We start from the raw sequence: 23,336 nt of genomic DNA on the forward strand, positions 1-23,336 counted from the left end.
TGTAGCGTAAAGAGCGAGGCGTTGAGGAGGGGACAGCCCCTTTAATATACCGAATAATTTATGTTCGTTTTAAGTTTTAACGTCGCTCCTTACTTTCAGTTAAAAAAAACTTGTTTATTTTATTTAATTTTTGAAAGTTTTTGAATTAGTGCAGGCTTTGAATTTGGCTCAGCGTACATGAATAATCAACACCAAATTTGCATATTAATTTTTACTTTTATTTGGTAAAATTGCTTTCTCGAACGTTGTTTAATTTTATTTACGAACGTTTTTATTAGTAATAAATATACGTGACTAACGAATTAGCTTACGCAACGAACTTCTATATTCGTATATTTTTAAAACGTAAATTAGAGGGTTCATCCCCCTAGTCAATACCTCGCTGTTTACGCTAAATTTCGAATTTTGCTCCAATTCTTTAAAATTTTCCCCTTAATTACAAAGGCCGTTAATTATAATAAATAGCTCTTATGAAAGTACTAAAAAATCTTTGGCTTAAAGAGCGAGGTATTGACTAGGGGGCGAACCCAATCATATACGTAATATTGTCTGTTCGTTTTAAGTTTTGATGTTGCTCCTTACTTTCAGTTGAAAAACTAGTTTTTTCTATTTAATTTCTTATCCTTTTTTTAAATTACGCTGGGAAATCCGGCAACCCCTTCATAGCAATTTTCCTTCCCACATGCAAACTTCCTCCATGTAAAGATCCTCCCACATAACCCCTGAACCATCCCCCCACTACCAGAAAAAAATCCCCCTGAAAACGTCTGTATACTTCCCAATAACCAATACTATATGTTAACATTCGGTAAAGTTCCTAACTTTTAGCCCTCCCCCCGGGATTTTTGGGGGATTAAGTCATCCTAAAAGACATATTTATCATATTATCGACCATGCTGAACAAAATGGCTATCTCAAAATTTTGATCGGGAGACTTTGGGGAAAAAATGAGTGTGAGAGGGGGCCTAGGTGCCCCCCATTTTTTCGGTCACTTAAAAAGGGCACTAAAACTTTTAATTTCCGTTCCAATGAGCCCTCCCACGATATACTAAGACAACTGGGTCGATATGATTATGCCTAAAAAAAAAAAAAATAAACACGCATCCGTGATCTTTCTTCTGGCAAAAATACAAAATTCCACATGTTTACAGATAGGAGCTTGAAACCTCTACAGTAGGTTTCTTTGATACGCTGAATCTGATGGTATGGTTTTCATTAAGGTCCTTTAATTTTTAGGGGGTCTTTCCTCCTTTTTTCATAAATCAGCCAAATTTTCTCAGGCGCGTAACTTGTGACGGATAGAAATAAACTTGATGAAACATAAATATTGTAAATCAGCATTAAAATTTGATTCTTTTAATGTATCTATTGGTATCAAAATCCCGTTTTTTAGAGTTTGGGCTACTATTGAGCCGGGTCACTCCTTACTTACAGTTCGTTATCACGAACTGTTTGACAAATAATCATCATACACAACCAGCCAGCTTAACTTTGAATTACACCTAACTGACTTCAGCTGTTCTTTTGCCCTTATATCAGACTCAATAGTGTTCGCTTAGTAAACAGTGATGTGTCCCTATTGTTTTATCCCTTCCCTATCGGCTATCTCATGGAATGAATGGTCATAGAAATTTGGCAAGGGACTCATTAATCACTGCCTATATTACAATATATTTATTAAGGGCTGATACTGTGTGAATGCCAACCTGCCACCACTTCAAATCTCTGTCTATCCTGCAGCCCTAAAAGAAATTATATCAAGACAGTTTAATCAGAACGATCAGAATGGTGCCTCCAGGATCCATACAATAGTTGAAGTTCCTAGTTTAAGGGATCAAATTCTGTGAAACAGCCCAAATAAAATTAAGGCTTTATAGCATCCAGTTTAACTGAAAAGTGGATGATTACACCCTGGTTAAACCAGTCTCGTAAAGATTCTCAAAAACAAAAAAAGATAGAATAACTGACAGTAAGGCCGGTCAGCCCATGACCTCTATAATCTCTCCAAGTTTCTTAGCGAGAAAAACTTGGATCTTAGTTCCTTAAGACCCATTGGTTGGGTTTATGGCTTCAACAAAGCCTCTCCACTTATCCTTAAGCAATGCTGTACTCGTAACATATTCCAATTAAAGTACTAACGAGGTCGCCATCCTTATATCTCAGTCCTAGGCTCTTCGTAATGTGTTAAGTTTTTTGGGGACACACTCGTCGTCTTAGGCCATTTAAGGAACAATCGAAAGATGTCAAAGAAAGGTGGTTTGGTTGCATATGAAAGACGTGTCCCAAATACGTACACCTCTTCTTCTTTAGAACAGCAGTTGCCTCTTCTTCCTTAATTGTCCCATCCAATGCGGATTTCGAAATCACCGACTCTTTGTTTCCAGCTTATGTTTAAAATTTTACTTAAGCACACATTTTCGAATGGGAAAATAATGTTTTCATACTACTGGCTCATTTTCCAACACAGAAGAGTTTAGAGAGTACGTTGTTATCTAAGAGATGTATCTTTAATCGCAGGAAATTGAAAGCTCTGGATGTCTGTCCAATTCTACATTTAATGTCGGTCATTATTTTGCCATCTGCATCGAACTAACTACCCAGGCTCTTCAGCTCCTTGACTTTCTCTATGTTCTTATTCTTGCAATGAAATCTTATTCTTATTCCTACTACTTACCGAAATGACTTATTTATTCTAGAGCCATAAGTTCCAAGCTCAATTTTGCTATGCGTCAAGGGTGACATGCAAACAAGTTTTTGGAGACAACAACCTTCATTGATCTTGTTTTCTCTTATCTTGTATAAGCTTGTTTCTTTGACTTTTCTTTCCAGCTCCATAATGGTGAAAATAATGTTTTCCAACATTGAATCAGTCAGGGAGCGCTGCAAAATAATATTAGAGATATGAGATCTCATGTGGATCAAATATATATGAGATCTCATGTGGGCTACAGAATGAAAACGGCCTGTGCTCAAAAATTTATTAGCCCCTGATGACCAAAGATCGGTAAGCAGAGACCATCTGAAATTTTGAACTAGTTTTTTGAGATAGAAGCTGTTGGCTACCATTTTTTCTTCTTTTTGTTTTACCTTAAACAGGGTAATAAGTGCTCTAAAGCAAAAAGGTAATACGATTTACATTGTGTTGACTGGAAAATAAATTTATAAGAACAGAAAAGCTTTGATAAGTGATAGTAGAAGACAGTACGAAAAAGTACGAGAAAATAAAACCAGACAATGGAAAAAAGTTTATATAATAAACAGGTTATAGAAAAAAGTTATCTTAGTAAAAGCGATAAATCTTCTATGTATTATTTTTTTTTCTTTTAATCAGGGCCCTTCGTATGGAACGAGAGGTCATAAAAAATTTCTGAAAAAGGTCATTGAATTGAAAAATAATAGTTCTAGTACCCTTTATAAGAGTCAAAAGTTATTGGAGGGTATCCAGCTCTTTCTCACTCATGTTTTAGCTACCCTCTCAGCCATCAAATACGTTCAATCAAAGAACTGAGATTCCCACTTTATTCGCAATATGTGGTTGGTCTAATACCTATGCCTCCAGGGATGTCATGACCCCCACAGCCCCTGGGACAAGGGCTAGTTTTATTATTAAGAAAGGGACATGTTTGGTCCTGGGTGTTCGAAAAGGCTAAGGGCATTAAGGTGAAACCATCAGGGAACGTTGCACCAAATAGAAAGATTTATAAAACATAAAATCGCGAAGAAAACGAGGACAATTAACTGCCAGTAAAAAAATTATGCAAATATTTCGGTCAAGACCTCCGCTTGGCCGTCCTCAGTGCAGAATAAAACTAATAAAATTATAAAAAACCAAACCTTAAAATAAAAACACAAAATTAAAATTGGACGACCCTTTCTGAGTAACGGTGAAAGAGTTACTGAATAAAAAACACAAGTCTAAATGGCATTTTACAATTTCGTTTCACGTAAAGCACTCTTGAAGGCCAATCGCTTTCCAGTTAGATTATTATTGGAGATATTATTTGATTGCCCAATATAATTTTGTGGGTGTATGTAAAAACGATCAGAATTAATAATTTCAACATAAATCGGACTTAGAAAAGTTTCTCCAGTGTCTCTATTGAGAGCTACCTTTTCAGTTTTTCGGTCAAGCGGAGGTTTTGACCGAAATATTTGAATAATTTTTCAATTTTTTCACTGGCTGTTAATTGTCCTCGTTTTCTTCGCGATTTTATGTCTTATCATGATTGCCCAGTGTGGTCTCAGAAAAAAAGGTAGCTCTCAATAGAGACACTGGAGAAACTTTTCAAGTCCCATTTATGATGAAACTATTAATTCTGATCGTTTTGCATGTATTCACAAAATTATATTGTGCAATCACATAAAATCTCCGATAGTAATCTAACTGGAAAGCGATTGGCCTTTAAGAGAGTAGGGATACATCAGAAGGCACTGTACGAACAACTGTACGAACAACTTGGACGAACAAGATTACACACCTCTTTCTAGGTCAATGGCAGGGCTATATTACTGTCGGGGCGATGTGACATCACCAGACTCTATGGAATTTCAGCATTGAATTTATGTAATTGTTATATCACAATGTCACCCCGTGAACATTCCATGATAACAATTATCATGAATTTGCAGGCAGGATGATGTGTAATTAGTACAGACATGAAGTACGTTGAACTTATAGAGCTCCGATTGTGTAAGAAATCATGACAGAAAAATCAATGGGCTGCATATGAATTTAAAATGTATCTGGGCACAGTTGCCAGAACAAAGTAAACGTCAGAGATGAATTGATATTTTAGGGGATTATTTGGGGTGAAACAGTTTGAGACATCTGACTTGACATAGCTTTACTTCTCGACTTTGGCCGCTATAATAGACAAATACACAATATGGGATTAGTGAGATGGTTATGGATTTGAACCATCAAGGTATGCAACCACCAATGACCCTAGCCACCATGGATCTTAACCTCCAAGGTTCCCTCCCCCAAACCTCCAAGGGGCCCCCTCCCTCCAACTTTTTGGACCCATCCCCCCATTTTGTTATACTTTTTGAAGTTTATTTTTTTTAACATGGCAATTTTTTTCAGTTTTGTTACATGTCTTAGAATGAACAAGTACACAATATGGGATTAGTGAGATGGTTATGGACTTGAACCATCAAGAACCGCAACCAACAATGACCCTAGCAACCAAGGACCTCAACCTCGAAGGTCCTCTCTGCCCAACCTCGAAGGGCCCCTCCCCCCTCCAATTTTTTGGGCCCATCCCCCCATTTTTTAATACTTTTTTTATACTTTTTTGTAGTTTATTTAATAAAGTTGGGTTTTAATTTTCAGAAATACGAACATCCCCGTTTAAAATGCATCTGATTTTATTAATAAAGTTGGGTTTTAGTTTTCAGAAATATGAACAACCACGATTAAAATACATGTGATTTTATTAATAATACTTGATTTTTTTTATAAAGTTGGGCTTTATTTTTCATAAATATGAACCCCCATGTTTGAAATACATGTGATTTTATTAATAATATTTGATATTTTAATAGAGTAGGGATTTAGTTTCCAGAAATAAGAACACCCACGTTTAAAATACATGTGATTTTATTAATATTATTTGATTTTTTAATAAATTTGGGTTTTAGTTTTCAGAAATAAGAACACCCACGGTTAAAATACATGCGATTTTATTAATAATATTTGATTTAGTTTTTAATAAAGTCGGGTTTTAGTTTCTAATTTTTTCAAAATAAAAGGGTTCCTCTTTTCATTTTTGAATTTTCTCAAAAAAAAAGTTACACATCAATTCTGATTTTTCCGATGAAAATAAAAAAGTTCCACTTCAGTTCTAATTTTCTTAAAGAGGTGAAAGTTCTATTCTAAATTTCTCGCAAGAGATTGAAAAAAGTTGTACTTTGATTTCGAATATTTACCATGAAGGTAAAGAGTTCCACCTTAATTCTAAGATTTATCAAAGAAAAGAAAAAAGTTACGGTTCAATTCTATTTTTTTCCAAAGAAAATAAAGAAGGTTCCACTTCAGTTTTTAATTTTCTCAAAGACATAAAAAATTTAAAGTTCTGTTCTAAATTTTTCCTCAAAAGATAGAAAAAAGTTATACTTTGATTGTGAATATTCGCCATGAAGATAAAAAAATCCAGTTTAATTCTAAGTTTTCTCAACAAAGTGAAGAAGAGTTCAAGTTCTCTTCTGAATTTTCTTAATGAAAAGATATAAGTTACAGATTAATTTTATTTATCTCCAGAGAAAATAAAAAAATTCCACTTTAGTTCTGATTTTTCTCAAAGATGTGAAAAAAACATTTAAACTTCTGTTCAAAATTTCTTATTAAAGATAGAAAATAGTTACACTATGATTGTAAATATTTGCCATGAAGATAAAGAGTTTCACTTTAATTCTGATATTTTCTCAATGAAGTGAAGAAAAATTCAAGTTCCCTTTTGAAGATAAAAAGTTCCACTTTAATTCTGAGATTTCTCAATAAAGTGAAGAAAGTTCAAGTTCTCTTCTGAATTTTCTCAAAGAAAAAAACAAGTTACAGATCAATTCTATTATTTGCTAGAGAAAATAAAAAGGTTCCATTTCAGTTTTGATTTTTCTCAAAGAGGTGAAAAAATTTTAAGTTCTGTTCTAAATTCGTCGTAAAAGATAGAAAAATGTTATACTTTGATTGCAAATATTCACCATGAAGATAAACAGCTCCACTTTAATTCAGAGTTTTCTCAAAGAAGTGAAGAAAAGTTCAAGTTTTCTTCTGAAAATTTTTCAATGAAAAGAAAAAAGTTACAGTTCAATTTTAATTTTCTCCAAAGAAAAAAAGCTTCCACTTCAGTTCTGATTTTTCTTAGAGGTAAAAGAAATATAAAATTCTGTTCTAAATTTTTCTGTTGAAGATAAAAAAAAGGCATACTATGATTGTGAGTATTTCCACCAAGATAAAATGTTCCACTTTAAATCGTAGTTTTCCCAATTAAAGAAAGAAAAGCTCAAGTTCTCTTCTGAAAACTTCCCAATGAAAAAAAGTTACTGATCAATTCTAAGTTTTTTCTAAAATAAAAAGGTTTCTCTTTTCATTTCTGAATTTTCTTTAAAAAATGTTACAGATCAATTCTAATTTTTTTAAATGAAAATAAAAAGATTCCATTTCAATTCTGTTTTTTTACGAATAGGTGAAACAAATTTTCATTCGCGTTCCAAATTTCTCGTATGAGATAGAAAAAAGCAACACTTTGACTGTAAATACTCGCCATGAAGATAAAGAGTTGCACTTTAATTATAGGATTTTTTAAAGAAAAGAAAAAAGTTTCAGTTCAATTTTAATTTTTGCAAAGAAAATAAAAAAGGTTCCACTTCAGTTCTTAATTTTCTCAAAGACATGAAAAATTTAAAGTTCTGTTCTATAATTTTCCATAGAAGGTAGAAAAAAAATTATACTTTGATTATGAATATGAAAATTTATCAATGAAAAGAAAAATTTACAGTTCAATTCTGATTTTCTCCAAAGACAATAAAAAAACCTTCCACTTCAGTTCTGATTTTTCTCAGAGGTGAAAAACTTTAAAGTTCGGATCTAAATTTTTCTATTGAAGACAGGAAACTCATACTATTATTGTGAATATTCTCCATAAAAATAAAAAGTTCCACTCTAAATCTGAGTTTTCTCAATGAAGGAATAAGAAGCTCAAGTCTCTTCTCTCTTGAAAATTTCTCAGTGAAAAAAGTTACGGATCAATTCTAATTTTTTCAAAAATAAAGGGATTCCTCTTTTCATTTCTGAATTTTCAAAAAAAAAGTTACAGTTCAATTCTAATTTGTTCCAATGAAAATAAAAATGTTCCACTTCAGTTCTGATTTTTCTCAAAGAGGTGAAAAAAAATTTAAAGTTCTGTTCAAAATTTCTTGTAAAAGCTATGAAAAAGTTATACTTTGACTGTGAATATTCGCCATGAAGATAAAGAGTTCCACTTTAATTCTAAGATTTCTCAAAGAAAAGAAAAAAGTTACAGTTCAATTCTAATTTTTCCAAAGAAAATAAAAAGGTTCCACTTCAGTTTTTAATTTTTTCAAAGACATAAGAAATTTATAGTTCTGTTTGAAATTTTTCCATAGAAGATAGAAATAAGTTATACTTTGATTGTGAATATTCTCCTTGAAGATAAAAAGTTTCACTTTAATTCTAAGTTTTCTCAACAAAGTGAAGAAAAGTTCAAGTTCTCTTCTGAATTTTCCCAATGAAAAGAAATAAGGAAAATTCAATTCTATTTTTTTCCAAAGAAAATAAAAAGATTCCACTTCAGTTCCGATTTTTCTCAAAGAGGTGAAAAGATAAAGTTAAAGTTCTGTTCTAAATTTCATATTAAAGATAGAAAAAAGTTATACTATGGTTGTGAATATTCGCCATGAGGATAAAGAGTTCCACTTTAATTCTGAGATTTCTCAAAAAAGTGAAGAAAAGTTCAAGTTCTCTTCTGAATTTTCTCAAAGAAAAAAATAAGTTACAGATGAAATATAATTTTTTTCTAAAGAAAATAAAAAGGTTCCACTTCAGTTCTGATTTTTCTCAAAACGGTGAAAAAAAAATTAAAGTTCTGTTCTAAATTTCTCGTAAAAGATAGAAAAAAGTTATACTTTGATTTTAATTTTCACCATGAAGATAAAGAGTTCCACTTTAATTCTGAGTTTTCTCAAAGAAGTGCAAAAATGTTCAAGTTCTCTTCTGAATTTTCTTAAAGAAGAGAAAAATGTTACAGTCCAATTCTAATGTTTTTCAAAGAAAATAAAAATCTCTGACTATTTAATAAACATTCTAAGCATTTGACATGCTAGCGTATCATAAAATAATGGAAATATAACAAAGTAATGCACAAAATGTTTTTATTGAAATAACAACATTTAGAATATTAACATAAAAATATGTTACATACATTATTTATACGTTATTAATATTATTGAGCAAATTTGGACATTTTGAATCTGTTCCTTAAAATAAATCATCATGTTCCCTTTTGATACTAGAGTTACTCGCTTCTCTTAGTTCATAACCACTAGAATAATCATTATTCCATTTTGAGTCCAGTACAGTTTTTACTGGGGTGTCACCTACAGGTTCAATACGCGTTTCACCCTTGGTATTATTTGATTCATTGACTGTATGATCATTGGTTGTAATAATGCAAACTTGTGCAATATTCTCCATTAATTTATCTTTATATTCATTAGTGAAATTGTCTGCCAATGCCCTTTTTATTTTGCCAGCGATTTCTTTGTCTATTATCACATTTTTTTTACAGAGGTAACAGTTCTCACACGTAGACAAGATATGATTTATGATATTAGTGCAGCAGTATGCATGTCTTCTATTTCCCTTTGCTTTCATTCGAATGCTAACACCGGAAAGATGACGATAAGATCTATCAATGGGTAACATGTTACCAGAACCATTAGCTAGAAGTTGCCCCTCTTCATCGACTATTATTTTTATTTTCGCATTCTCTTTGAGTGCTAACTTCTCTGGAAATGATATTTTCACATATCCACCATTTGCATGATGGAAATTCTTTGGTACTCCAAAGGAATTTAACTTTCCGAAGAAGATCTTCCGAAGAAGATCTCCACCACTACTTGTTTAATAGTTCAAATATATCTCTTTGTCAGCATTCAAGGCAACAATGACTTTATCATGTGTACACACTTTCCTTGAATAATTAATTTCCACTTTTTTTTAAATATGATGACGGTGATTATCCCTCCAATGGGCGAAAATTACTGATTTAATACATACAATAAACTAGGTAGTCTCGATAACCTACCATGGAATACCACTGGGAAAGCCCCTTTTGATGTAAGAGCAAGCATAGAGTACGATTTGTACAGCCGCAAGCATATTTCATGACATTTTAAGATTCGTAAAAAAAAGTTGAATATTTTTCTAAGTCCAAAAATTCCGTAAAAAAAAGGTTAGACTGGTTATAGATGACAGCACACCCGCTCAGACACACAGTCATAGTGAGAGATATGCACAAATTTAGGTTAATTTAGGTTTACTTAGAGTGGTGCGCCACTCTAAAAGAACCTAAATTAACCTGACTTTTTGCATGTCTGTCTCACTATGAATGTGTGTCTCATTTCGAGAGAAGTATCATTTCCAGAGAAGTTAGTACTCAAAGAGAATGCGAACATAAAAATAATAGTTGATGAAGAGGGGTAATTTCTAGCTAATGGTTCTGGTAAAAAGTAACCCGTTGATAGATCTTGTCGTCATCTTTCCGGTGCTAGCTTTCGAATGAAAGCAACGGGAAATAGAAGACATGCATACTGCTGCACTAATATCATAAATCATATCTTGTCTACTTGCCTCTGTAAAAATAATGTGATAATGGACAATGAAATCGCTGTCAAAATAAAAAGGGAATTGGCAGACAATATCACTAATGAACATGAAGATAAATTAATGAAGAATAAAGCACAAGTGAACATTATTACTACCAATGATCATACAGTCAATGAATCTTTTACGAGAAATTTAGAACAGAGCTTAAAAATTTTTTCACCTCTTTGAGAAAAATCAGAACTGAAGTATAACATTTTTATTTTCATTGGAAAAAATAAGAATTGATCTGTAACTTTTTTTTAGAAAATTCTGAAATGAGAAGAGGAACCCCTTTATTTTTGAAAAAATTAAAATTGATCCGTAAATTTTTTCATTGAGAAATTTTCAGAAGAGCACTTGAACTTTTCTTTCCTTCATTATGAAAACTCAGATTTAAAATGGAACTTTTTATCTTGATGGAGAATATTCACAATCATAGCATGACTTTTTTCTATCTTCAACAGCAAAATTTAAAACAGAAATTTAATTTTTTTCACTTCTGAAAAAAATCAGAACTGAAGTGAAAGCTTTTTTTTTATTTTCTTTGGAGAAAATTAGAAATAACTGTAACTTTTTTCTTTTCATTGAAAAATTTTCATATTCATAGTCAAATTATAACTTTTTTCTATCCTCTATGAAAAAATTTAGAAGAGAACTTTAAATTTTTTATGTCTTTGAGAAAATTAAGAACGGAAGTGGATCAGTTTTTATTTTCTTTGCAAAAATTAAAATTGAACTGTAACTTTTTTTTTGAGAAATCTTAGAATCAAATTGGAACCCCTTATCTTCATGGCGAATATTCACAATCAAAGTATAACTTTTTTCTATCTTTTACGATAAATTTATAACAGAACTTTAACTTTTTCACCTATTTGAGAAAAATCAGAACTGAAGTGGAAGCTTTTTTTTATTTTCTTTGGACAAAATTAGAATTGAACTGTAACTTTTATCTTTTCAGTGAGAAATTTTCAGAAGAGAATTTGAACTTTTCTTCACTTCTTTGAGAAAACTCTGAATTAACGTGGAACTCTTTATCTTCATGACGAATATTTGCAATCAAAGTATAACATTTTTCTATCTTTTACGAGAAATCTAGAACTTTCACCTCTGAGAAAAATCAGAACTAAAGTGGAAGCTTTTTTTTTCTTTGGAGAAAATTAGAATTAACTGTAACTTTTTCTTTTTATTGATAAATTTTCAGAAGAGAACTTGAACTTTTCTGCACTTCTTTGAGAAAACTCTGATTTAAAGTAGAATTCTTTATCGTTATGGCAAATATTTGCAATCAAAGTATAATTTTTTTCTATCTTTCACGAGAAATTTGGAACAGAACTTTAAATTTTTCATTTCTTTGAGAAAAATCAGAGCCGAAGTAGAACCTTTTTATTTTCTCTAGAAAAAATTAGAATTGATCTGTAACTTATTTTTTCTTTGTGAAAATTCAGAAGAGAACTTGAACTTTTCTTCAATTTATTGAGGAAACTCAGAATTAAAGTGGAACTTTTTGTCTTCAGAAGAGAACTTCATATTTTCTTCACTTCTTTGAGAAAACTCAGAATTAAAGTGCAACTCTTTATTTTCATGGTGAATATTCACAATTAAAGTATAACTTTTTTCTTTTTCTTCCTTGAAAAATTCAGAAGAGAACTGGAACTTTTCTTCACTTTATTGAGAAAACTCAAAATTAAAGTGGAACTTTTTGTCTTCAGAAGAAAACTTGAAATTTTTTTTCACTTCTTTGAGAACACTCAGAATTAAAGTGAAACTCTTTATCTTCATGGCGAATATTCCAAAATATAACTTTTTTCTATCTTTTGCGAGAAACTCTTTTTACCTCTTTGAGAAAAATCAGAACGAAAATCAGCAAAACAAAAGTGGAACATTTTTATTTTCATCGGAACAAAAAGAATTGATCTGTAACTTTTTTTGAGAAAATTCAGAAATAACAAGAGAAACCCTTTTATTTTAAAAAAATTAGAAACTAAAAACCAACTTTATTTAATCAATATTACTAATAAAATCAAATATTACTAATAAAATCACAAGAATTTTAAACGTGGGTGTTCTTATTTCTGAAAACTAACACCCAACTTTATTAAATAATCAAATAATATTAATGAAATCACATGTATTTTAAACGTGGGTATTCTTATTTCCGAAAACTACAACCCAACTTTTAAAAAAATCGAGCATTATTAATAAAATCACATGCATTCTAAACGTGGTTGTTCATATTTCTGAAAACTAAAACCCAACTTTATTAATAAAATCAGATGTATTTTAAATGGGGATTTTCGTATTTCTGAAAATAAAACCCATCTTTATTAAAAAAAATATACTAATAATAAAATCAGATGTATTTTAAACATGGTTGTTCTTATTTCTGAGAACAAAAAACCCAGCATTATTAGAAAATCAAATATTATTAATGAAACCAGATATATTTTAAACGTGGACGTTCATGTTTCTGAAACTAAAACCCAACTTTATTAAAAAAAAATATGCAAAAATGTACCTAATGAGGTCTTTGATCGTCCCCCACTCCCGAAACATTATTAAAGCTAATCATGGGTTTCATACAACAAACATTTATGAACGGCTATGAAACCTAGCTCAGAAAAGTGGGAAATAGTAAACCAAGTATCTCAAATCATAGGTTTCAGACAACATGCTTCTACGAAATGGTAGGAAATCTAGCTCAGAAAAGTCCAAAATAGCACAGCCCTTGGAGGTTGGGGAGAGGGTACCTTTAAGGTTGAGGTGCTTGGTGGCTAGGGTCATTGGTGCTTGCGGTCCTTGATGGTTCAAATCCATAACCATCTCACTTATCTCATATTGTGTACTTGTTCATTCTAAGACATGTAAAAAAAAGGCATAGAGTACGATTGGTATAGCCACAAACATATTTAATGTCATTTTATGATTCGTAAAAAAAAGTTGAATATTTTTCTAAGTTCAAAAAATTCAGTAAAAAAAGTTAGACTGGTTATGGATGAAAGCACACCCGCTCAGACACACAGTCATAGTGAGAGAGACATGCAAAAAGTTTTTCACCTCTTGTCACTAGTTTTTCACCACCTGTTGTCAATTTAAAATAGTTAAGAAATAAAAAAATTATAAAAAAAATGGTTGAAGTGTTTTGGGGGGAGATGGGTTGATTGTGTACTGTATAATACACAAGTGATGTTTGGACAGTGTTGTCAATTTAAAATATAATTCGATTTGTTGTCAATTTAGAATAGTTAAGAAATAAAAAAAATTTAAAAAGAATTGGATGAAAAGTGTTTTGGGGGGAGAAGGGTTGATTGTGTACTGTATAATACACAAGTGATGTTTGGACAGTGTTGTCAATTTAAAATATACTTCGATGTGTTGTAAATTTAAAATAGTTAAAAAATAAAAAAATTAATAAGAAATGGCTGAAAAGTGTTTTGGGGGGAGATGGGATGATTGTTTACTGCATAATACACAAGTGATGTTTGGACAGTATTGTCAATCTAAAATATACTTTGATGTGTTGTCAATTTAAAATAGTTAAGAAATAAAAAAAAATTTAACAAGAAATGGCTGAAAAGTGTTTTGGGGGGAGACGGGTTGATTGTGTACTGTATTATACACAAGTGATGTTTGGACAGTGTTGTCAATTTAAAATATACTTCGATGTGTCGTCAATTTAAAATAGTTAAGAAATAAAAAAATTTAACAAGAAATGGCTGAAAAGTGTTTTGGGGGAGATGGGTTGATTGTGTACTGTATAATACACAAGTGATGTTTGGACAGTGTTGTCAATTTAAAATATACTTCGATGTGTTGTAAATTTAAAATAGTTAAGAAATAAAAAAAATTTAACAAGAAATGGCTGAAAAGGATTTTGGGGGGAGATGGGTTGATTGTGTACTGTACAATACACAAGTGATGTTTGGACAGTGTTGTCAATTTAAAATATACTTCGATGTGTTGTTAATTTAAAATACTTAAGAAATAAAAAATATTAACAAGAAATGCCTGAAGTGTTTTGGGGGGAGATGGGTTAATTGTGTACTGTATAATACACAATTGATGTTTGGACAGTGTTGACAATTTAAAATATACTTCGATGTGTTGTTAGTTTAAAATAGTTTAGAAATAAAAAATTTAACAAGAAATGGCTGAAAAGTATTTTGGAGGGAGATGGGTTGATTGTGTACTGTATAATACACAAGTGATGTTTGGACAGTGTTGTCAATTTAAAATAGTTTAACGTTATACTATACAAAGAAGTTGATACAAAAGGGGTGTAGATGACAAGAAAAGAATTGTAATAACGGATAGCTTTACTTCTTCAATGTGTTCCATATAATACATAAGTGGTGGAGTGATGGGAGCGGGGTGTCTTAGAGTACTTATAGTGTGATTGTAGAGGGGGGAGTTGCGAGTACCAAGTCACACGATACTTACGCTATTATGAAAAATAATTTCAAAGTACCAAGTCACATGATAGTTACGCTATTGTAGAAAATAATTTCAAAGTACCATGTCACATGATAGTTACACTATTGTATAAAATAATTTCAAAGTACCTAGTCACATGATAGTTACACTATTGTATAAAAAAATTTCAAAGTACAAAATCATATGAAAGTTACGCTATTGTAGAAAATAATTTCAAAGTGCAAAGTCACATGATATTTACACTATTAAATAAAAGAATTTAAAAACACCATGTCACATTATATTTACGCTATTGTAAAAAATAATTTCAAAATACCAAGTCTAATGATAGTTACACCATTATAGAAAATAATATCAAAGTACCAAGTCACATGATAATTACGCTATTGCAGAAAATAATTTCAAAGTACCATGTAACATGATAGTTACGCTATTATAGAAAATAATATCAAAGTACCAAGTCACATAATAGTTACGCTATTATAGAAAATAATATCAAAGTACCAAGTCACATGATAGTTATGCTATTGTAAAAAATAATTTCAAAGTACCAAGTCACATTATAGTTACGCTATTATAGAAAATAATTTCAAAATACCAAGTCACATGATAGTTACGCTATTGTAGAAAATAATTTCAAAGTACCAAGTCACATGATAGTTACGCTATTATAGAAAATAATTTCAAAGTACAAAGTCACATGATAGTTAAGCTATTATAGAAAATAATATCAAAGTACCAAGTCACATGATAGTTACGCTATTGTAGAAAATAATTTTAAAGTACCATGTCACATGATAGTTACTCTATTGTAGAAAATAGTTTCAAAGTACCAAATCACGTGATAATTACGCTATTGTAGAAAATGATTTCAAAGTACCAAGTCACATGATAGTTACGCTATTGTAGAAAATAATTTTAAAGTACCAAGTCACACGAAAGTTACGCTATTATAGAAAATAATTTTCAAAGTACCAACTCACATGATAGTTACGCTATTGTATAAAAGAATTTCAAAACACCAACTCACATGATAGTTACACTTATGTAGAAAAAAATTTTAAAGTACCATGTCACATGAATGGGAAGATTGTGTATACTATTTAGATAATGTGGCCAGGAACATGAGATTTAATCTACTATATAAGCTATTAAAAAATTATAAATTAACATAATTGTATTGCGATTGAATAAAATAATTACAAAATGTATAAAAACCGGACATATACGCTATTGTTTAGAACAATTTCAAAACAACAATACACAGGATCGATACGCTATTATATAAAATAATTTCAAAGTACCAAGTCTAATGATAGTTACTCTATTATATAAAATAATTTCAAAGTACCAAGTCACAGGATAGTTACGCTATTGTAGAAAATAATTTAAAAGTACCAAGTTATATGATAGTTACGCTATTTTATAAAATAATTTCAAAGTACCATGTCACATGATAGTTACTCTATTGTAGAAAATAATTTCAAAGTACCAAGTCACATGATAGTTACGCTATTGTAGAAAATAATTTCAAATTACCAAGTCACATGATAGTTACGCTATTATAGAAAATAATTTTAAAGTACCAAGTCACATGATAGTTATGCTATTGTAGAAAATAATTTCAAACTACCAAGTCTTATGATAGTTACTCTATTATAGAAAATAATTTTAAAATACCAAGTCACATGATAGTTATTCTATTATAGAAAATAATTTCAAAATACCAAGTCATATGATAGTTACACCATTCTACAAAAAAATTTCAAAGTACAATGTCACATGATAGTTACAATCTTACATAATATAATTTAAAAATACCATGTCACATGATATTTACGCTATTGCTTAAAATAATTTAAAATTAACAAGTCACAAGATATTTAGGCTAGTGTATAAAATAATATCACAGTACCATGTCCAATTGTAGTTACGCTATTTTAGAAAATAATTTCAAACTAAAAAGTAAAATGAATGTAACACTAGTGTAGAAAATAATATCAAAGTACAAGTTCGCAAGATAGTTACGCTATTATATAAAAAAATTTTAAAGTACCAAGTAACATGATAGTTACGCTATTGTAGAAAATAATTTCAAAATACCAAGTCTTATGATAGTTACGCTTTTATAGAAAATAATTTCAAAGTATCAAGTCACATGATAGTTACACTAATATAGAAAAGAATTTAAAAGTAACAATTCACATGATAGTTACACTATTGTATAAAATAATTTCAAAGTACCAAGTCACATGATAGTTACGCTTTTATAGAAAACAATTTCAAAGTACCATGTCACATGATAGTTAAGCTATTGTAGAAAATAATTTCAAAATACCAAGTCACATGATAGTTACTCTATTTTAGAAAATAATTTCAAAATACCAAGTCTGATGATAGTTACACCATTATACAAAATAATTTCAAAGTACCATGTCACATGATAGTTACGATATTGTATAAAATAATTTCAAAGTACCATGTTACATGATAGTTACGTCATTGTATAAAATAATTTCAAAGTACCAAGTGACATGATAGTTACGCTGTTGTAGAAAAAAATTTCAAAATACAAAGTCACTTGATAGTCACGCTGTTATATAAAACAATTCTTAAGTACAAAGTCACATGATAGTTACACTATTATAGAAAAGAATTTCAAAATACCAAGTCTTATGATAGTTACACTATTATAGAAAATAATTTCAAAGTACCATGTAACATGATAGTTATGCTATTGTATAAAATAATTTCAAAATACCATGTCACATGATAGTTACGCTATTGTATAAAATAATTTCAAAGTTCCAAGTCAAATTATAGTTACGCTATTGTAGAAAATAATTTCAAAGTACCATGTCAAATTATATTTACGCTTCTATAGAAAATAATTTCAAAGTACAAAGTCACTTTATAGTTACGCTATTACAGAAAATAATTTCAAAATACCAAGTCATATTATAGTTACGCTATTATATAAAATAATTTCAAATTAACAATTCACGTTATAGTTACGCTATTGTATAAATTAATTTAAATGTACAAAGTCGCATGATAGTTACAATTATATAGACAATAATTTAAAAGTACCAAGTCATATGAAAGTTACACTATTGCAGAAAATAATTTTAAAGTACCAAGTCACATGAAAGTTAAGATTTTATTTAAAATAATTTTAAAGTACCAAGTCACGTGATAGTTAAGATATTCTATAAAATAATTTTCAAAGTATCAACTCCCCTGATAGTTACGATGTAGTAGAAAATAATTTCAAAGTACAAGGTAACATGATAGTGACGCTTTGATAGAAAATAATTTCAAAGTACAAAGTCACATGATAGTAACTCTGTTTTATAAAATAATTTCAAAGTACCAACTCACATGATAGTTACGCTATTGCATAAAATAATTTCAAAATACCAAGTCACATGATAGTTACGCTATTATAGAAAATAATTTCAAAGTACCAAGTCACATGATAGTTACGCTATTGTAGAAAATAATTTCAAAGTACCAAGTCACATGATAGTTACGATATTGTAGAAAATATTTTCAAAATACCAAGTCACATGATAGTTACGCTTTTATAGAAAATAATTTCAAAGTACCAATTCACAGAGTTTTTTGTAAGATAATTATGGAAAATACAATTCGTTGGTTCGTAGGTGAAAATTAAGTCCAGTTATGTCTCGAAAAATAAAAATTTTCTGTTAAAATCGAGCTAATTATTATTTTTTGCCGAGCGATCTAGTTTCTTGACTTAAAAGTTTGGAAAATACAATTGTTTGCGGCAAATCTAAAACTTTAGCCTATTTTTGTCTTCAAAAATAAAACATTTATGTAAAATATAATATAATAAGTTTTTTTGGCCGTAAACTCTTGGATCGAAAAATAAACTATTTCTGTAAAATCTGAGCTAATAAAGGTTTTTGGTCGCAAACTCTAGTTTCTTGTAAGAAAATTATGGAAAATACAATTCGTTGGCTCATAGGTGAAAATTAAGTCCAGTTAAGGATCGAAAAATAAACTATTTCTATAAAATCTGAGCTAATAATGGTTTTTGGTCGCAAACTCTAGTTTTTTTGTATGAAAATTATGGAAAATACAATTCGTTGGCTCATAGGTGAATATTAAGTCCAGTTATGGATCGAAAAATAAACCATTTCTATAAAATCTAAGCTAATAAGGGTTTTTGCCGTAAACTCTAGTTTTTTGTAAGAAAATTATGGAAAATACAATTGTCTGGTTCAAATCTGAAACTTTAGTCTATTTTTGGATCGAAATATAAAACTATTTCTGTAAAATCTGAACTAATAAGGGTTTTTGGTCGTAAACTCTAGTTTTTTGTAAGAAAATATGGAAAATGCAATTCTCTGGTGCAAATCTGAAACTTTAGTCTATTTTTGGATAAAAAAAAACTATTTCTGTAAAATCTGAGCTAATAAGGGTTTTTGGTCAAAAACTCTAGTTTTTTGTAAGAAAATTATGGAAAATACAATTCGTTGGCTCATAGGTGAAAATTAAGTCCAGTTATGGATCGAAAAATAAACTATTTCTATAAAATCTGAGCTAATAAGTGTTTTTTGCTGTAAACTCTAGTTTTGGATCGAGAAATACAACTATTTCTATAAAATCTAAGCTAATAAGGGTTTTTGACCGTAAAATCTAGTTTTTCGTAAGAAAATTATGGAAAATACAATTCGTTGGTTCATAGGTGAAACTTAAGTCTAGTTATGGATCGAAAAATAAATTCTTTCTGTAGAATCTGAGCTAATAAGGGTTTTTTGACCATAAACTCTAGTTTCATGTAAGAAAATTATGGAAAATACAATTCTCTCGTTCAAATGTGAAACTTAGATCCATTCTCTGGTTCAAATGTGAAACTTAAGTCGAGTTTTGGATGCTCATAATGATGAGGACTGAGGGTTCTAATTCACTATTTTTTTTTCATAAAAACAAACTATTTTTTTAAACTTAGAAATTATTCAACTTTATTTATTTTTTTATTTTTTTTGTACGTATCATAAAATGACAAAATATGCTTACGGCTCTAACAATTGTACTCTGTGATTGGTCAGAGACACGAAGTGGCTTTCCCACTGGTATTCTATGTCCGGATATCGACCCTAACTATTCTATTGATTGTATTAAATCAGTATTTTTTACGCAGTTGAATGATAAAGACACAAGTCACGTCTTAAAAAAAAGTGAAGATGGCGCATTTTAAGAAATTGTCTTCACATAATAATTGTATGGTAGCTTTGAATACCGACAAGTATAAGTATTTGAACTATGTAACATGCAAAAATGGTAGCACTATTGGAGATGTATGCGTGCATTGTCATGACAGTAAGGAATTTAATTTCTTTGGAGTACCATAAAAATTCAACTCGTATTATGGTGGATATGCAAGAGTGATATATCCAGAGATGATAGAACTCAAAGAGAATGCCAACATAAAAATAATAGTTGATGAAGAGGGGCATCTTCTTGCCAGTGCTTGTGGTAACATGCTACCTCTTGTTGCACCCCATAGTCAATTTTCGGGTATTAGCATTCAACGGAAAATCAAAAGAAGACAAGCATACTCTTCTACTAATATCATAAACCATATCTTGTCTACGTGTCGAAACTGTTACCTTTGTAAAAATAATGTTGTAATAGACAGTGAAATTGCCGGAAAAATAAAAATGGTGTTGGCGGAAAATATCACTAAAGAATATAAAGATGAATCGATGAAAAACAAAGTGCCAGCAAACGTCACTACCATTAATGAACCAAATAATAGCAAAGATGAAATGCATATTGAACATGTGGAGGACCCTCCATTAGAAATGTGTTCACACGTTAGTGTTATTGCAGCATTGAATGCTGACATGGAGAAGTATTTGAACTATGAAACAAGTACAAGTGGTAGCATTATTAGAAACGTATGCGTGACTTGTCATGGAAATAAGTAATTAAATTTCTTTGGAGTTCCAAAACAATTCAATAACGCTAATAGTGAATATGCGAAAGTATCATTTCCAGAGATGTTAGTACTCAAAGAGAATGCCAACATAAAAATAATAGTTGATGAAGAGGGGTATCTTCATGCTAGTGCTATAGATAACATGCTACCTATTGATAGAACCTTTCATCACCTTTTAGGTATTAGCATTCAAATGAAAGAAAAGAGGAAAAGAAAGGCCTACTCTTCTACTAAGATCATAAACCATATCTTGTCTACGTCCCGAAACTGTTACCTTTGTAAAAATAACTTTGTAATAGACAGTGAAATTGCTGAAAAATAAAAAGGGCATTGGTAGAAAATATCACTAAGGAATATAAAGGTGAATCGATGAAAAACAAAGTGTCAGCAAACGTTACTACCATTGATCAAACAGTTAATGAATCAAATAATATCAAAGATGAAACGTATATTGAACCTGTCGGTGACACACCAGTAAATATTGTGTATGACTCAAAATGGAATAATGATTATTTTACCAACTACGAGTTAAGAGAAGACAATAGCTACAATATCAAGAGAGAACATGGTGAACTATTTTATGGAACAGATTCAAAATGTGCAAAGTTGATCATAGATATTAATAATGTATCATAATATATTTTTTTATTAATATTCTACATGGCATTATTTCATTAAAAATATATTATGCATTACATTGTTATGTGTTCATTATTTTTAGAGTAAGCTAGCATATCAAACGTTTAGAATGTCTATTAAAACATTGGAGATATAAGAAAAGGAATTCGCATACATCTATTATCAGACACATGGGATAGAGTGAATAAATTTTATTTATCAACATCTTTTGTAAGATATATCATATAAAATTGACAGAATCTAAGTGACAGAGTGAATAATTTTTTCATTTATCAACATCCTTTGTCAGATACATCAAATAAAAGTAACGAAATCTAAATTTCAGAATGAATAAATGCTTTAACAACATCATTTATCGGATATGTCGGATAAAATTGACAAAATCTATGTATCAGAGTGACTAAATCCTATATCAGCATCCTTTTCTCGGATACATAGGATAAAATATCGGATGAAATTGACAAAATCTAAGTATCAGATTGATTAAATTCTATATCAACATCCATTTCTCAGGTGCATGGGAATAACATTGACAAAATCTAGATATCAGAATGAATAAATTCCTTATCAACATCCGTTGTTGAATATGTCATTATGTCATTATGAAAAAATTGTAAGTAAGTGAGTAAGTAGGTAGGTAAGTGACAAACTCTTTCTTGAATTCACCTCATGAATACACAATACAGAAATTTAATTCAGGAAATTATAAAAAAAAAAAATTTACAGGGTTACGTGAGCGCAAGTAACCCCGTTTAAATTTTTTTTCATCTTTGGTATTATTTGATTCATTAACTGTTTGATCAATGGTAATAACGTTTGCTGACACTTTGTTTTTCATCGATTCACCTTTATATTCCTTAGTGATATTTTCTACCAATGCCCTTTTTATTTTTACAGCAATTTAACTGTCTATTACAACGTTATTTTTACAAAGGTAACAGTTTCGAGACGTAGACAAGATATGGTTTATGATATTAGTAGAAGAGTAGGCCTTTCTTTTTCTCTTTTCTTTCATTTGAATGCTAATACCTAAAAGATGACGATAGGATCTATCAATAGGTAACATGTTACCTATAGCACTAGCATGAAGATACCCCTGTAGCTATTGTCTTCTCTTAACTCGTAGTTGGTAGAATAATCATTATTCCATTTTGAGTCATACACAATATTTACTGGTGTGTCACCGACAGGTTCAATATACGTTTCATCTTTGGTATTATTTGATTCATTAACTGTTTAATCAATGGTAATGACGTTTGCCGACATTTTGTTTTTCCTCGATTCATCTTTATATTCCTTAGTGATATTTTCTGCCAATGCCCTTTTTATTTTTACAGCAATTTAACTGTCTATTACAACGTTATTTTTACAAAAGTAACAGTTTCGACACGTACACAAGAAATGGCTTATGATCCTATTAGAAAAGTAGGCGTTTCTTTTCCCCTTTTCTTTCATTTTAAGGTTAATACCTGACAGCTAACAAAAGGTTCTAACGAATGGTAGCATGTTACTTATATCACTAGCACGAAGATAACAATCTTTATCAGCTATAGTTGCTATGTTCATATTCTGTTTCAGCATTAACTTATCTGGAAATGATACTTTAGCATATTCACCAATTGTACAATGGAATTGTTTTGGTACTCCAAAGAAATTTAATTCCTTACTGTCATGACAACGCAAGCATTCGTTTTCGATAGTGCTACCACTTGTACTTGTTTCTTTGTTCAGATACTTCTTCATGTCAGCATTCAATGCTGCAATAACACTAACGTGTGAACACATTTCTAATGGAGGGTCCTCCAGAGGTTCAATATGAATTTCACCTTTGCTATTATTTGGTTCATTAATGGTAGTGACGTTTGCTGGCACTTTGTTTTTCATCGATTCATCTTTATATTCTTTAGT

At 30.3% G+C, this 23,336-nt stretch overlaps 1 protein-coding gene across 1 annotated transcript in view; it reads right to left on the reverse strand.

Annotated features, from left to right (window-relative positions):
• The window catches only part of LOC148955860 (uncharacterized), a 111,749-nt gene that overhangs the window by 16,728 nt on the left and 71,685 nt on the right, over window positions 1-23,336 (reverse strand). The window contains exon 4 of the mRNA XM_089108388.1: window positions 2,675-2,880. Within this exon, the coding sequence (XP_088964514.1) occupies window positions 2,675-2,880 (206 nt within the window). The remainder of the gene's footprint in view (window positions 1-2,674; window positions 2,881-23,336) is intronic.

Source organism: Artemia sp. Qi Xiang Cuo, chromosome 2 (genome assembly GCF_049724085.1).
Source record: "Artemia sp. Qi Xiang Cuo chromosome 2, ASM4972408v1, whole genome shotgun sequence".
Taxonomy (NCBI): Eukaryota; Metazoa; Arthropoda; class Branchiopoda; order Anostraca; family Artemiidae; genus Artemia; species Artemia sp. Qi Xiang Cuo.